General features: G+C 43.3%; 1 protein-coding gene across 2 annotated transcripts in view; it reads left to right on the top strand.

The window, feature by feature from the left end:
• The first annotated feature begins 1,973 nt into the window (after window positions 1-1,973).
• Window positions 1,974-15,301, top strand: part of PARN (poly(A)-specific ribonuclease) — a 30,272-nt gene continuing 16,944 nt past the window's right edge. The window contains exons 1-15 of one of the 2 annotated variants that reach the window (XM_032973192.2): window positions 1,974-2,158; window positions 3,493-3,565; window positions 4,223-4,300; window positions 5,466-5,545; window positions 5,930-5,997; window positions 6,139-6,220; window positions 6,699-6,759; window positions 7,828-7,999; window positions 8,973-9,038; window positions 10,376-10,414; window positions 11,264-11,306; window positions 11,450-11,530; window positions 12,304-12,360; window positions 13,062-13,139; window positions 14,586-14,629. In XM_032973192.2, the coding sequence (XP_032829083.1) occupies window positions 3,547-3,565; window positions 4,223-4,300; window positions 5,466-5,545; window positions 5,930-5,997; window positions 6,139-6,220; window positions 6,699-6,759; window positions 7,828-7,999; window positions 8,973-9,038; window positions 10,376-10,414; window positions 11,264-11,306; window positions 11,450-11,530; window positions 12,304-12,360; window positions 13,062-13,139; window positions 14,586-14,629 (968 nt within the window). In that variant the 5' untranslated portion in view covers window positions 1,974-2,158; window positions 3,493-3,546. Of the gene's footprint in view, window positions 2,159-2,197; window positions 2,366-3,492; window positions 3,566-4,222; window positions 4,301-5,465; window positions 5,546-5,929; window positions 5,998-6,138; window positions 6,221-6,698; window positions 6,760-7,827; window positions 8,000-8,972; window positions 9,039-10,375; window positions 10,415-11,263; window positions 11,307-11,449; window positions 11,531-12,303; window positions 12,361-13,061; window positions 13,140-14,585; window positions 14,630-15,301 lie in introns of those variants that run through there. The other variant, XM_032973201.2, reaches the window with a different exon arrangement.

Below are 15,301 nucleotides of genomic sequence, written 5' to 3' on the forward strand. Positions count from 1 at the left end.
GAAGAAGAGAGAAGAAGGAGCAAGCCAGCTAGGACCCTGAGACCCCCTAGTCCCGCTGCCCTTGTCAGGGCCGGGACTCTGTGCGGCTCAGCGGTGAGATCCTGGGAACCCCCGGCCCAACGTCCTTATCAGGGCCGGGTCCGAGCGGGCCAGTGGTTGTGACCCGCTCCCTGGCTAGGTCGGGTCAGGTAGCCTCCCCTAGGTAACTCATAGCCGGAGGACCTGAGAGCGTAGCCGGTGTCAGGCACGCTAGCAGTAGGCTGTATTCCTAGGCTGTATAGCTGGCCGTTACTGTGTGTGTTATAAATAAACAAGTGTTGCATCCAAGATCCGTCTCTAGAATCTGCAACACTGCAGGTGTATCAAACGCCAGTTAAGAGATCTGCAAGATTTACGATATCGTATAGGGGTGGGGGTTTCAGTTACACAAATTAACCCACACAGACGCTGCAACAACGTGTTCCACAATGTGGAGATATTGACAACGTGATCGCTGAGAATCCAATGCTTGAGCGCTACTAATAGACACCTATGATGATATCCAACAATTCACCCTTAATTGCTTAGATTTCAGTCAAATAAACGGGTGCTGTATTCATATTCTTGGTTCTTTCGGTAAAGTCACGTAGAAGGGAAACAATAAAATAATAAAAATATAAAACAATAAAATTATCACGACGTTTCGACTGCAACATAAGCAATCATCATCAGGTGTGAAAACCACAGCAAGAAAATTTGAAAAAAGTTGCGGTTTTTTAACGTTAGCACCACGGAGAGCGATTTGGCAGTTATTCAGATGGACGAGTCCATCTATGTTCGGAAAAGAGAAGGGGGGAGACGAAAATAATGGATGCGGTCTGAAAGCCACCGTAAGCGTGAACAATCAATTAAGACCCGAAATGGTTTATCACATCCTTCCAATGATTGATAAGCCAGAATCCATCTTCTCGATTGACATTGTCTCTGTATATGTGGATAGCCTCATGAATGAATCTTTCATGGTAGCCAAATAGCTTGCAGAGAACCTCTGTCTTGGAGACGTCAATGTCATGTGAGCCTACTGAATTATAACAGTGATCTGCCACGGCCGAGGTGTTGGTCCTACCGTGTTTTAGGTCAAATTTTCTTGCTGTGGTTTTCACACCTGATGATGATTGCTTGTGTTGCAGTCGAAACGTCGTGAGAATTTTATTGTTTTATATTTTTATTATTGTACTGTTTCCCTTTTACGTGACTTTACCGAAAGAACCAAGAATATGAATCCCTGCAGTCACAAATTCTTTAAATCAAAATTTGGTTACTGTATTATGACAACCCTGTATCGTATTAATATTCGCACTTTCATACCTGTCAACCCATATGGGTTACCCGCGTTATTTATTTACAGGGAGTTTCCAGGTCCATACGGCATACAGCCGTTTCAATACGGGCAATTTTAAATGTATATTTATTTGTGTTTCTCCCATGTGATGGGGCTTTGTAGGATGATCGTTGAGATTTATAAGGGCACGGAGTGGCCAATAAGGTCTGAATTGGTCTGATAAGGAGTTGAAATGTATGTATAAGGTAGGCAGCGATAATAAAGGAGTTGACAGGTGTGCACGTTCATTCACCGCTTTAACTTCTCCCCCCCCCCCATACATACTCTTTGGTTCTTTCGGTAAAGTCACGTAGGTATAAAACAAAATAAATTAAATCACGACGTTTCGGGCGCAACACACAAGCGTCCGTCATCAGGTGGGACAACCACAGCAATTGCCCCACCTGATGACGGACGCTTGTGTGTGCGCCCGAAACGTCGTGATTTAATCTAATGTATTTCCTACCTACGTGTCACTTTACCGAAAGAACCGAAGGGTACATGGCTCCCTGAAGTCACGAAAACTTCAAATCGAAATTTCTCCACCCCCCCCCCCAAGCCCGCCCCCTCTATCAAGATGGCGGCGGAGGCTTCAAATTGCCCCACGTGACCGCGCCCTCCGCCCCCCCCCCTCAGCCCCGGGGCCTTGTTGCCGCCACGCCACGTCCTGAGCAACCCCCTCCACTCTCCCTCAGCAGCCGAGACCGGGGTTATATTTCAGTCGTTAAATCTGCAAAGCAATTGTTTATTTTAATTTCGTCTTCGTTTCCCTCTTCTCAGACGCGACGGAGCGTTGATGTGAGTCGCTGTGGCGACGGCGGCGGCGACGGTCGTACGAGTTGCGAGGGCCGGCGGGCCTTCTAGTTTAATATTATTATTTTATAGGCCTCGTTTGTCTTCGGCCTAGCGTCGCGTTTAAACGCGTTTCGTTCGGTTGTTCACTGACCCGAGCGAGTTCTCGCCCATCTTTGCTTTTGTTACACGCGGCCAATAAAGTGTTCGTGGGTAAGTTACACGGGAGGGCCTGCTGCTGGTGCCCGGTGCCGTGCGGGGGTTTTCCTACCCACCATCGCCACGAGTTGTGCTCAAGTCGTCTCTCGGCGCGCCGCCTTCTTCTAACACCGTTCGCTTTCGGCCCGCCTGTAATTCGTTCAATTTTAACAGGATTTGTTCGTGTTTTTTTTATTTACGAGCAGTACTACCCGTAAGATACTTTCGAATACAGTTGTAAATAACGGGCGGGGGGGGGGGTAGAAATTAATTCCCGGCAAAGGCAAAAGCGTGCATTGTTAGAGATGATGAGGGAGCGAAACTTTAAACTGTTGGGTGCCCATGAGTGTTATTATTATTCTTAAAGCACTTCAACGTTATCAAAACAGTGCTTTGCGTGCCGTATTCTTCGGATTATAAGACGCTTCCACCCCCACTCAGTATATATAAAAAAGGAATATATTGGGTTGCCTCTTATAATCCGGTGTTTTCGTTTGACCAGATTGCAACAACTTAAATTTGAATAACTTTCATTGCATTACTTTCCGAGAGCGTCTTGTCACCCACCCTCCTCCTCTCCCGAGTTTAAGGGCTTAGTCCACGTTTGGCGATCGTGTCGCAGCTCTTGCACGGGTTAAGCGGTGTGGTAGCTTTAAACGCAGTGAAGTGGCTTTAATTGCGCGTTACCCTTTTACAAGAGCGACCCGGGGAAGCCTACACAAGTGCCGCCAACTCAACGTAACGCATGCGTGAATACCCAAACGAATAACATTTACTACGGCACTTTGTTGTGGGTAAAGCAACGGTGATTATTCGAAGGTGAACTCATGCCCGCCATGCTAAAGTGGAATTTCCACCGCTGGTTTAGGGGCACTTTAACTGACAATTGAACGCCGCTCCATTGCGCCTTTGAAGCGCGTCAATTTTATAACCGAGAAGTTGAATGGAGAATTGAAAGTTGCGCAATCGCGATGCCCCCACCACCGCCTGCCAAATATTCTCTCTTCATAAGTCTTCCACCCATCACCATGGGTAGACGCGGGCCTGCGCTCGTTCGCATGTGTGCGTGTGTGACCCGTGCGTGACCCCTGCATGGCCCTGCCCCTCTCGACCCTTTACTCCCTTTCCTTTTCTTCCCCCAGGCTCGCTGGACCCCAGGTTGGAGGTGAGATAGAGAGCGGGACACAGACCGCGCCATGGAGGTGACGAGGAAGAGTAAGTGTGGATTCTTCTGGCATCTCTCCCCTGCCCCCCCCCCCCCATTGATGGTCACACGAGGACTCAGAACACGCAGCAAACCAGAGCTTAAGGATGCTCATATAGGACGCATTCACACAAAAGTGGATTTAGGGGCTCTATAAACAGCAGACTGGATGGCAGACTGTACACTTTGCCGAGAAATTCATTTTTTGTAGGTGGTGCGTCTTGTCACTTTTTTTCTGTTATCCAAATTTTGCTATTGGCATCGTAGTGGATCAAACAACTAACTCTGAGATCTCTTCAAGTCACAGTTCACACAGTACAGTACCACATTTTCCCACCTCTGCCATGAGACCAGCGTTCATCATATAACAGTCACACTGATATTTTACAGGCGGCTGCTTGAATTCGAACTCAGGTTCTTGGCAGTGCCAGCTCGGTGCTCTGTCCTCTTAGCCACCCAGCTACCTCTCAGTAATCTTTTAGGGCAAGTTGAAATGTGTTTCTTACCCAAGTTTTTGAGCTAGCGGTGGTCATTTAACCACAGTAGTGTCTTGCACTAGCAGGCACCTTCCCTCTGCATTGGTGCGCGCAGAGATTGTGGTGCATGTGTCCCTGCGTCGGACGCCACTCGTTTCGACCCATCATCTCTGCTGCTGCTGTCATTCCCAGACTTCAGGGCGACGCTGAGCGTTGTGCGCGAGGCCATCAACGAGGCCGACTTTTTGGCACTTGATGGAGAATTCACAGGTAACAATCACCCAAAACACAACACAAAGGTTCAGCACCATAGTTTCCTATTAACCACATTGCTCCTGACACAGTTGTGTTACTCGTTTTTGTGCTTCTTGTTTGCGTATGTGTTCTATGTTGTGTGTGGTATTTGACTATTTGTAGTTGTACATTGCTGTGTGGCTGAAGATGTACTATTTTAATGTGTATGGTTTGTGGCTGTGTGTGATATTTGGCTCATTGTAAATAGTGTCCACAATTACATGGGCGGATATATACCGTGTCCCACATTTAAATCACACTCTCCGGGCTAACTTTTTAACACCCTAAAAAGCAACGCTGATTTACTGTAAGCTGCGTCTTCCTTCTGAATCGAATCGTCATGCACCATCAGTCTCAGTTTAGTATTGTGCTGTGTAAGAATTGCTCTAGCATTGGGTTGTGCGTTCTAGGATTGTTGTCAGTGGTGTTTTTTTTATATCTCTCTGTTTTTAATGTTCCAAAATAAAAAAAAACAAATCGGTATGAATAGAATTACAAGATGTAAATAGGATAAATATGGTGTTCATGGATTTTGTTAAGAATATTGACATACCTCTGCCCCCACTCATAAATTAGCCTGGTATTTCAAGGACACGCTGAATGTGTGTTGTTGGAATGTAAGCCTATAAAATGTTTGGATATATAGTATGTTACCGTGTGTGTTTGTGTGTGTAGCGGTTGTCTGTGTATGTGGGTAGTGATTGCGTAGTTAATTGCGCACTGTTACGAACCCAGCGGCCTGTGTTTCGCTTCACAGCCACAACATCAATGAAAGTGATATCTGAAGTGGTCTGAAATCTCCCCTTGGTCCACTTATCCTTTAATGAGCATGGTGCAATGTGTTAAGATGAGCACTGGGAGCTAAAGGCAGCCTGGCACGGTATTGGCCACACCATTTACTCCAACATCGTGCTGGCATTTAGAGGTGTTCATTAATAATAGTTACCCCCAACAGTCGGTTAAAGGCTATATGAAGGATCTTGACTTAAAGCTTTCGTGACTGCAGGAATTCATATTCTTTGGGTCTTTCGGTAAAGCCACGTAGATAGAATATATGAAGAATATATGAAGAAGGATCTTTGTTTTGGCGGCATAGATGGTATTTGACCTGTTGTGTGTGGTGTCTTGTGTTCTCGGCCAGGCATTAGTGACGGACCATCTATTGGGACTTTGAGCAATGGACTGGACACCCCATCCGACCGCTTCAACAAACTGCGCAAAGTAAGCACCAGATAACTGACTTTACTTGTGATTAACCTGACTGGCTCATGTTTGCAGCTACTGGTGTAAATTTTACTTTCCTATGGCAGGACCAATTTATCGAAAGTAACCTCTGTCGAATTCTTATAAAATAGTAAGAGACTGTATCAGGGTGATTTGTAAATTTTAATTATTATTATTTGAACCCTTAACCTTTAGCTTGCGAGTCGTATTCTCTGTCATTTGTAAAGTGCTTGTTCCCAATGTTTTAAATAGACTTTATTTGGAATAATATTAAGTATGGAGTTATACCTGGATGTTTTTCAGTAAAATGTTAGCTGATAGCTTTCACCAGTCTATTGGAAGGCTGTAATGATATAATTGCTCACTGTTTGTCATCTGCAGCATTCCTTGGACTTTTTGCTGTTCCAGTTTGGTCTCTGCACCTTCCGATACGACAGCACTTTAGAAAAGTGGGTAAATTTATTTCACAGGGCACCAGCACTATGGACTGCACAGCTAGGAGAGCACCTAATAAAGTCGAACCACATTGAGGGCTTTAATTTGTGGCTCTTTATTTATCATGTGTGTATTGTGTCTCTTATGTCTTCAAGGTACATCATCAAGGCCTTCAACTTTTATGTGTTCCCACGACCACTGTTCAGGAATTCACCCGATGTCAAGTTTGTGTGTCAGGTGGGTAAGAGAGTGTACTGATCTCTGACATATGGTCCTTAGTATGGGTGAGAATTTGTATGCGAATCTATGTTAACCTAAACCCCATTGGAGCAGTGGTGGAAAGTGTGGAGGAGTTCCCATACTTGGAAAGTGTGCTCATAACCAGCTCTATTTTGGCAGTGCCCATTATGGCTGCTTAACGCTGTACGGAAGCAGCCTGAGGAAACTCCCTCTCACTCCATATGATACTTCCTCTCTCTGCAGTTATGCCTGCTATTTTACAGGAACGTTTATGCCAGCTGGAAACATACTGCTTTTAATTGTGTGAGAAGCAGATCCTTGAAAGATCTTGACATTCAATATATATGTGTGCGAGTTGATGGTTTGATTCACAATCTTCTACTGTTACAGTGACTACTCGCTCATGTTTGACTGTGCTGCTGGTGGTTGTGGTTATGGTAATAGTTTTGGGATCGGTTATGGTTTTTATTTTCAGAGCTCGAGTATTGATTTCCTTGCGGCACAGGGCTTCGATTTCAACAAAGTCTTCCAGGAAGGTGCGTGCACGCACATACAAAGATCCCCTATGAAGGCTGGTACGGTACACGAGGGGGTGGGTGGTCAGCACCCCGCCCAGCCGCCATTGTCACCAGAGTGGCAATGTTAGCACATCACACCACGTATTCATTTAAGGCTGAATAATATCGGATAATCGTCACTGGTGTTGGCCATGAGCGCGAGTCGAAATCAGGTTGCTGGATTCATAGTGTAACACCCTAACTGCTACACTAGCATTCCCACATACACATGCACCTCCGATTAGCACGGTTGGCTACATACAGTGCGAAAGAAGTTCAACATGCAATTATACATAAACAGGTATAGACGTACACATGTGAACGTATACTTAAATGCACACAAAAGGACATTCCTAACATGGTAAAAACACATTTAGGGTGTGGTAAAAGTCAGGATCCATAGCATTTCAAAACCACACTTTATATTTTATATTGAAAATATGACCCAGATGTGTGAAGATCACTGTGGACATTTAGATGTCTGTGAATGGATTGAGAAGTGTGACCAAGAAAATAGTGTACAGTTTGAGAATCTGATCAAATCTATTGCACAAGTGTATGATTCTTGAGTTTTGCCACACCCTGTATACGCATCCAGATATATGCAAACATACAGAAGCATATACTAGCGCACACACAATACATATGCCTACGCACATGCACATACACATACAAAGATGCCCCTATAGACATATAGACTCTTGGGGCAAGTGCTGTTAATGAACACTTCTAAAGGCTGGAAAGGAGTACAAAGGGGTGTTGCGACCAGCAATACACCCAACTGCCTTTGTCCCCCCCCCTCCCAGTTCTTTTGTGTTTATACACTGCACCCGGGTCTCATTTAAGGCTGAGTTGACTGGGGGAGACCCAGAACAGATTATTGAACCCAGGTCACCAGGTTTTATAGTGCAGTGCGTCAACCACCATGCCAACCATTTCCCATACTAAGGTACACATCTGTACGCGCATGCCTTCCCTTGCATGTGTCCACTCCCACACATGAAAGCAGGTGGAGTCGGTTGTGACGGACGTGTGCGCGTGCCCCAGGCATCCCATACCTGTCGCAGGAGGGAGAGAAGAAGGTTCGCGAGATTGTGGAGGAGCGCACAAGGCAGAGCGGCGCGGGCAGCACAGGAGTCACCCTCTTTGCATCCCCCGCCTCCAGCAAGGGCCTCGCCGTGGTGCCCGACGACCAGAAGGAGTACATCGCCGACGTGGTGTGAGTAACTCGCCAATGTGGATGAGCTCACGTCTGCGAGTATCGCCAATGTGGCTCCAGTGCTGAACTGACAGCATGCGTGAAAATGTTTTGCTGTTCGTCAATGACCGTAACATACTCGCAGGAAATAATTTTTTTATTTTTGAAATTGTTAATTTATTGTCATGCAGGGGGACATTTCATATGTTTAATATTTTTTTTGGGGTGGGTGAAGTCAGGCTGGTAAATTGGTATATGCCTAGTTTATTGAGCGGAATATCTCGGTGTGAGCCAATGCATATTTCCTGCATACATGTGACTTGTTTTAAGTAAGGTTGTTAAAATTTAACTTTTTTCTATTGCCGCTCATCGCATACAAAATGGTAAAAGGTTTCTGGTTTTCCACACGCATAGAAAAGCACTCCATTACAATAAATGTAACATGTTTAAATATTTACTGGGAAGAAAGAGATGGCAGCCACGGTATAATGGTTCGCACACTGGACTCAATCTAAAGGCCACAGTTTCGATCCCATCTCCCGGTGTCATTTGAAGCAATGGGGCAAAATTATTAAATCACCCCCTGCTTCAGTCCACCCAGCAGTATGAATGGGTACACCAGTTAGTGGACTGGCAGCTCACGTGTGGGTGGTGTACGTACATCAACATCTTTGAACATGTCTGGTCATTGTTGAAGAGTCGATGCAATGCCCCTCTGGTGGAGGCCGTTTGGCCAGCAGTGCCATGATTAATAATGCTATTTTAGGGCTCCTCCTTTACCTTGTTATTGGTAAACAAAGGCAAATCTCTCAGTTTATGACTTTCTGAAATGTTTATTGATTTTGGAACTTGTTTAACAACCCTCGTTTTAAGCACATCATGACCAGATGGGCACGTGCGTATAAATGAACAATAGTGTGTGTGTTGGTAAGTACACTTATGACACTGTGACTAAATTGTTACCTGTGGTCATCGTTGTTGTGCTTTATTGCAGGAGTAAAGTGGAGAACCTGCTGAATGACCCCAAGCAGACGACCCTCGACCTCCCACCCTGCAACGCGTGAGTGCACACGATTGCATACCTGCTTCGTCACATGCTTGTGTCGGTTAACTCATCACGTACACACGTCCGAGCATAGACACACCAGACCATGTTGACACGCCAAACCTTGAGTGCAGCTTCAAATTAAAGCAAGAAGAATCGTGCATGTTTCTGTAATGCTTTGTGTCGTGTGTTTATGCCTGAAAGTATTGGTGGTAACGTTATGTTTCAAGCCGCACGACGAGATGTCATGTGGAGTATGATGTCTTGAGGTTGGTTTGATGCAAGGACAAAGGCGAATCCTTTTATAACGCTGGTTATTTGTCCCAAGTTGGAGACTCTTAGAGTAATTTCCCCCCCCCCCCAATAGCAATAAAATGTTGTGCAAAGGGTTTTGTCCATTTTGGATCTTGATAAGAGTTATCGTGTCCCCTCCAATCTAGATAGACATAGAATGAATCTTGACTTAGAGCTTTCGTGATTGCAGGAATTCATCATTCTTTGGGTCTTTCGGTAAAGTCACGTAGCTAGGTTCAGTTTTTTGTGATTTTCTTTGAACCTATCTACGTAACTTTACCGATAGACCCAAAAAAACAGACGATGCTTTAACACGTTTAACCTATTCTTGGTTCTTTCGGTAAAGTCACGTGGAAGGGAAACAAAACAATAAAAATATATAAAACAATAAAATTCTCACGACGTTTCGACTGCAACACAAGCAATCATCATCAGGTGTGAAAACCACAGCAAGAAAATTTTGAAAAAAGTGGCGTTTTTTTAACGTTAGCACCACGGAGAGCGATTTCGCAGTTATTCAGATGGACGAGTCCATCTATGTTCGGAAAAGAGGAGGGGGGGAGACGAAAATAATGGATGCAGTCTGAAAGCCACCGTAAGCGTGAACAATCAATTAAGACCCGAAATGGTTTATCAAATCCTTCTAATGATTGCGAAGCCAGAATCCATCTTCTCGGTTGAAATTGTTTAGGAAAGCATGATTTTAGAACGATGTGTTCACACTGACAAAGAGTGGAACGCGTGGGCTTTAAACAATTGTACATAAGAAAAGTAAAGTGGCTTTGTAGAACATCACTAGAAGGGATGATGGCCGGTGGTCAAGATTTAATGATGGGGGTAGCAGCCAAAGGATGTAACACAACCAAAATGTTATTCATCAAGTAGATTAAGCTGTGAGATATCAGCTCATATGCAGGAGCTTGATGGCTTGTATTGCGTGAATGTGAAGAATGGATCTTCCATATTGTTGCCACACACCCATTTGTCACTGCCTTGATGTGTTAAAATGTTTATTTCAAGTTCTCTTTTATTCTGGCTGGTGCCCTCCTCCATTACAGGTTTCAGCGGAAGCTCGTATATCAGACGATGAATTCCAAGTGAGTATCACATGAATTGCGATTGTTTAGCATATATTTAGTCATTTGCTCCACTGCTTGTATAATGTTCTATTTTTTGTTTAGGTGGCGGAAATCCCCAATTTATCAAAGTGGATTTTTGGAGTAATATCCCAGTGTGCCGTGGGTTTTACAGGGTCCTCGGTTAACCCTCTTTTGCATCACCACTAATTAAATACTCTATGAAGGTCGTCTTAATTACAAATTTGATCTCCATTATGCTATTGTCATCATTAGATAAGAATCCATTCAGACCTCTGGCAGGGCATTATGACCCTTCGTGTTAGAGAACGGCCCACAGAAACCGATGTCGCATAGTTACCTCTGAGATCCCTTCATTTGACCTCTATTCTGCACACTCTGCTATATGAGAGGGATATTTGTTGCATGATAGTGAAGTGGATTTTTTAAATTCTCAGAGCTGAAATCAGGTGCTAAATCACATTTAATGTGATGCATTGTTTGTGCAGTCATTTTTGACTGAGTGTAGACCATCTACTCACTACACTTGAGAATGCAGTTTAAAAATCTGCGGCTGCCTGGAGGCAAACTTTGATCTTGGTGGTGTCACCTCAGCACTCTCACTTGAGCTACCCAGCTACAATAACTAAAATGTTGGTTAAATGCTATGATTATCCATTTATAACAATTAACGTGTCTTTATAATCAACTTATTACACTGTCCAACTTGTCACATTCTCTATAACAGGAATTATGCATAACCTGGCAGCTGATAAGGCTACAGGTCGGTGACCCTTAAGCTATGACCAGTGACTCTTGATCCTCTGGTGCCAACCTCTCCCCCCCCCCATTCCCTTAATCTTCTCCTAGGTTCCCGACGGGTCTACACTTTGAGACCCTGCAAAATGAAAAGGTAAACTTGCAATGGCAGCGGCAAGACTGTTACATTTTCTTCTTGGTGCCTTTAATGGTTCGTGAAGAAGTGATAGAATGTGGGCATGCGTTACCATCACTACTCTTCTCTGACCCCATCCCTGGTGTCTGCATGCTTGGCAGAGGGAGCGGTACATCGTCGTGACGAAGGTATCGGAGGAGGAGAGACGGAAGAAAGAGGAGGATAAACACTCAAAAGGACTGGTAATGTCACCACGACCCACACTACATCGCAACACCTCCACAGTCATATCCCTTGGGGTAACTTCCTGGGTTTGACCTTACCCGAGCTAGCTTGGATCCGTAACCAGGTCAATGTGAAGCCATTAATCGATAACTGAGTCTCCCTGACCTCACGGATCTGTGATGGATCGCTTGATAATAAAGATTTAGGAAAATAATTATCATTTGATAAACATTGTAGAGGCCAAAATAACAATATAGAAAAAGTGTGCACAATCTTCAACTATTCTGAACCACTAGTATTACAATCCAAACTTAGAAATTTTTGCACTCAAATGATATTGTCATGATTAAAAATAAAACAGCCGAACAATGAGAGCGTCGTAATGATTAATTAATTAAATGCTTACGTTTTCGATAGACGCATGGAGTGATGATGTACACATATAATGCATGTATGTTAACAGTACAGCAGATTATATACTTAACATTACATTCGAATCGTAAAAAAATCAGAATTTTTTTGGGTGAAAAATGTTCATCACCTACAAACTGCTATCCATACATTGCCACACCTCTTGTTTCTCCTTGGTAAATGTGGCAATTAAATCTCCCTTCTAGTCAAATAAAGGACGTACATTTTTTTATTAGTAATAGAAAGAGATAGTAGTTTCAGATGCGTAATCTCACAGGCTGTTTTATACTTGCGTACAATCCTTGGTGGCTGCAAAGGTCTTGACGATTGCACGGGCGTGTGCTTTCCTTTGTTTGTTGATCCCTCGCCTACTCTTCAGGAGGAGCTGGAAGACGCTGTAGGGTTCACCAGAGTCATCCAGGCCATCTCCAAGTCGGTGAGATTGTATGCTGTGGCCTCTTGCCTGCACTGTGACTGATGATGGCAGAGGAACAGTTTGTGTTTGAATAAAAACGAAAATACGTTTTAGATATAAATGACTAATTTGGGATTATACGGAGCAGTTGTTGCCTTCAATTACAAAAGCTTGGCAGGAACGTTCTGAAATTGATCCATCAGGCTTGGAGAGGTATCCTGGGTAAACAAGTGTAGTGCAGGCTCGGAACGGTGCAGCAGTTATCGCGCTACGCTGTAAACCTCTTCAATATAAGTTCGATGCCTCGGCATGAATGCCACCCATGTGTGTAATGACTATACCAGTCCTCGGTCTTGCAGGATTGGCTTCACAATCGTGATTAAACTAGAGATTTTTTTCCTCTTTATTGTCTAGATTGCCCAGTTTTGTTGTTTGCACAATGAGTGTAAATGTAACATGAACATTTCAAGGAGTATAAGCATTTGAGCTTTTGTGGGTTGCAATACAATCATAATTTCCTGGGTTCGATTCCTGGCCATGACCAACAATAGTAGGGAGTCGAAATTACCAAGTAGTTGTATGTTGTTAAGCACTTGAATGGGGTAAAGCAAGTTTGTGACCATGTCACCTCATCTTTTATACCGATGTTAATAGATGATCACTCATGGCAATGGCCCTAATGATCATGTTAAAATGGTATACATTGTCTTATATCTTTGCAGGGTAAACTCCTTGTGGGCCATAATATGCTGCTGGATGTCATGCACACCGTGCATCAGTTCTACTCCCCACTTCCTGAGGTAATTCTTGGTAAAGGGCAGGGCAGCAACAGGATGTATTTTTTAGGTAAATGGCACATGAGCCTTTGGGCATTAAAGCACAAAAGCGCTATCTCCATTTGCCAGTGTAGCCCACAAAAGAGAGTGCATTTACAAAAAGATGTTTTTATGAATGACGTTTCACAGTAGTGTCAAAAATGGGCGATTTTTGTGCACAAAATTGCACAGTCTGGCAGCCCCTGTCATAGACAATCGGACTAGTCCAAGGAGCAGTTACTGTTGTGTAAAAACAATTCGTCAGGTGGCTGTCCAAGCAAACGAGCGTGGATTGGTGGTCATCTGTCACAGGTCCTGAGCTAGTGGTACAAATTCCATATGCTGCCCTCAAGTGAGAACCCACAGAACAACTGCTGCACTTTCGTTAAGTGCTTTTTTTTAACGATGTCAGGGATGATAAGTTGAGTTGCATCCCTACATAGATTTTTTTTATTGTGGAATCTAGCACTTTGTTTTAGTGCAACCTGGCTGGATGAGAATTGTTATTGAGATGATATTTAACAATATCGTAAACATTAATTATAAATAATAATAATATGCACTTATCTTTTGGGTCTTGCATGTTTCTGAGGCCTCAGGTCTTCGCAGTGGTTCAGTAAAAATGTATTGTATTAATTAGTTTATTGACATAGAATAAAAGTTATTCTTACAGTCGTAATATGTGCATTGGATCATACATGGGTGAGTTTCATCATTTCTGACCCACATTTCATATACTTAAAGTATAATCATGAAATTGATTTTTTTCTTGGGCATGATATTTCACCCAATTAGGGGCTGTAATTCAGGTGTAAATAATTTGGCCACCTTCCTGGATGACGGAAAAATGGTCGTAAAATACCACAGTGTCGGATGTATTCGGACGACTTGACATTTTCATCGATGCTGGGGATGGTGATGGTGCCGTCAGTTTTGGGTGTCTCAGACCGCCTACTTAGTTCATATATAAGCCATTTTTTTCCTAAAACAATAGGTAATTGCTTTCAATGTGATACCCCACATTTTTTTTATCAAGATGACTTCTAATTTGGCCTGTGAGATTGCCTAATTTATGGAGCGCATAGGAAATAAATTAATGTGTTTTTTTATGTTCATAGTTTCTTACCACCATAGATTACACATGCAGAGCAGTTGTAAAAATACAATTTACTCATAAATCAAATCGTGATCATGAATCGTGACATTTAATTGAATTGTGCACCGGATGAACCGCTACATATCAAAGCATAAAGTTGTAACAAAAAAAACTAAATGCAAATGGTTAAAATTAAGGCAATGAATCGTGACTTATAAGAGCAGCACACGTTCTAAGCCGGTCTAATCGGCGGCCTGGGTTAAACATGTGTTGGGCTCCTGTGGGGAGTCATTTTTGGCTGCCCGCTGAGGAATTACATTTTATCTCCTGTGCAGAGTTTGGACGCGTTTAAGGAGCTGACCAATTGTGTGTTTCCAAGGTACGCAAAGTGACGGTACACTACAAAGCCATTCGCAAATTGTAGGCAATGATCTCAATGCTTAAAAAAAATAGTGATCCACATGCACAAATAAAAAAAATTGCCATTATTTATCATGAACACTCCCTTATAACAAACACAGAAGTTAGTGACAGGGCTAATTCCATGAAATCAGATGTTAATTTCAGGCACTTCAATGATATGAGTAATTCATACACACTGAGATGGTGATTGTGACATAGCTTTTTGTTACTTGGGCCTTGCATGTCAACCAGTTAGGTCTGTAATATGGAAGAAATGCCAATAAAATATCATGGTGTTGTACATACTCCGATTAGATTACTTCTTCATCCCACCCAGGGATGTTGATGGTGCATTCAGCTTTGTGTATGTGTATGGCTTATTCCGTAAATAAGCCATACTCTCTAAATTATATGATAACTCTGTGCATTATTAGGAACATTTTCAAATGTTGACTGAGATTGCCGTTGGCCAGCACTGTGGCCAATGGCGAAACATTTTCTGTTACAAGTGTAGGGGAACCGATAAAGAGACCTTTGTTTAACACCGTGTGAGCTGAATTCGGTCACAAGCATAGCACATTATTAATGTGGTGAATATGCATTTCCTTGCACTTGCAATCCATGTAGCAAATCATGTGTTTAGAAATAC

Source organism: Petromyzon marinus, chromosome 3 (assembly GCF_048934315.1).
Source record: "Petromyzon marinus isolate PM22_M1 ecotype Great Lakes invasive population chromosome 3, UKy_Petmar_22M1.pri1.0, whole genome shotgun sequence".
Lineage (NCBI taxonomy): Eukaryota > Metazoa > Chordata > Hyperoartia > Petromyzontiformes > Petromyzontidae > Petromyzon > Petromyzon marinus.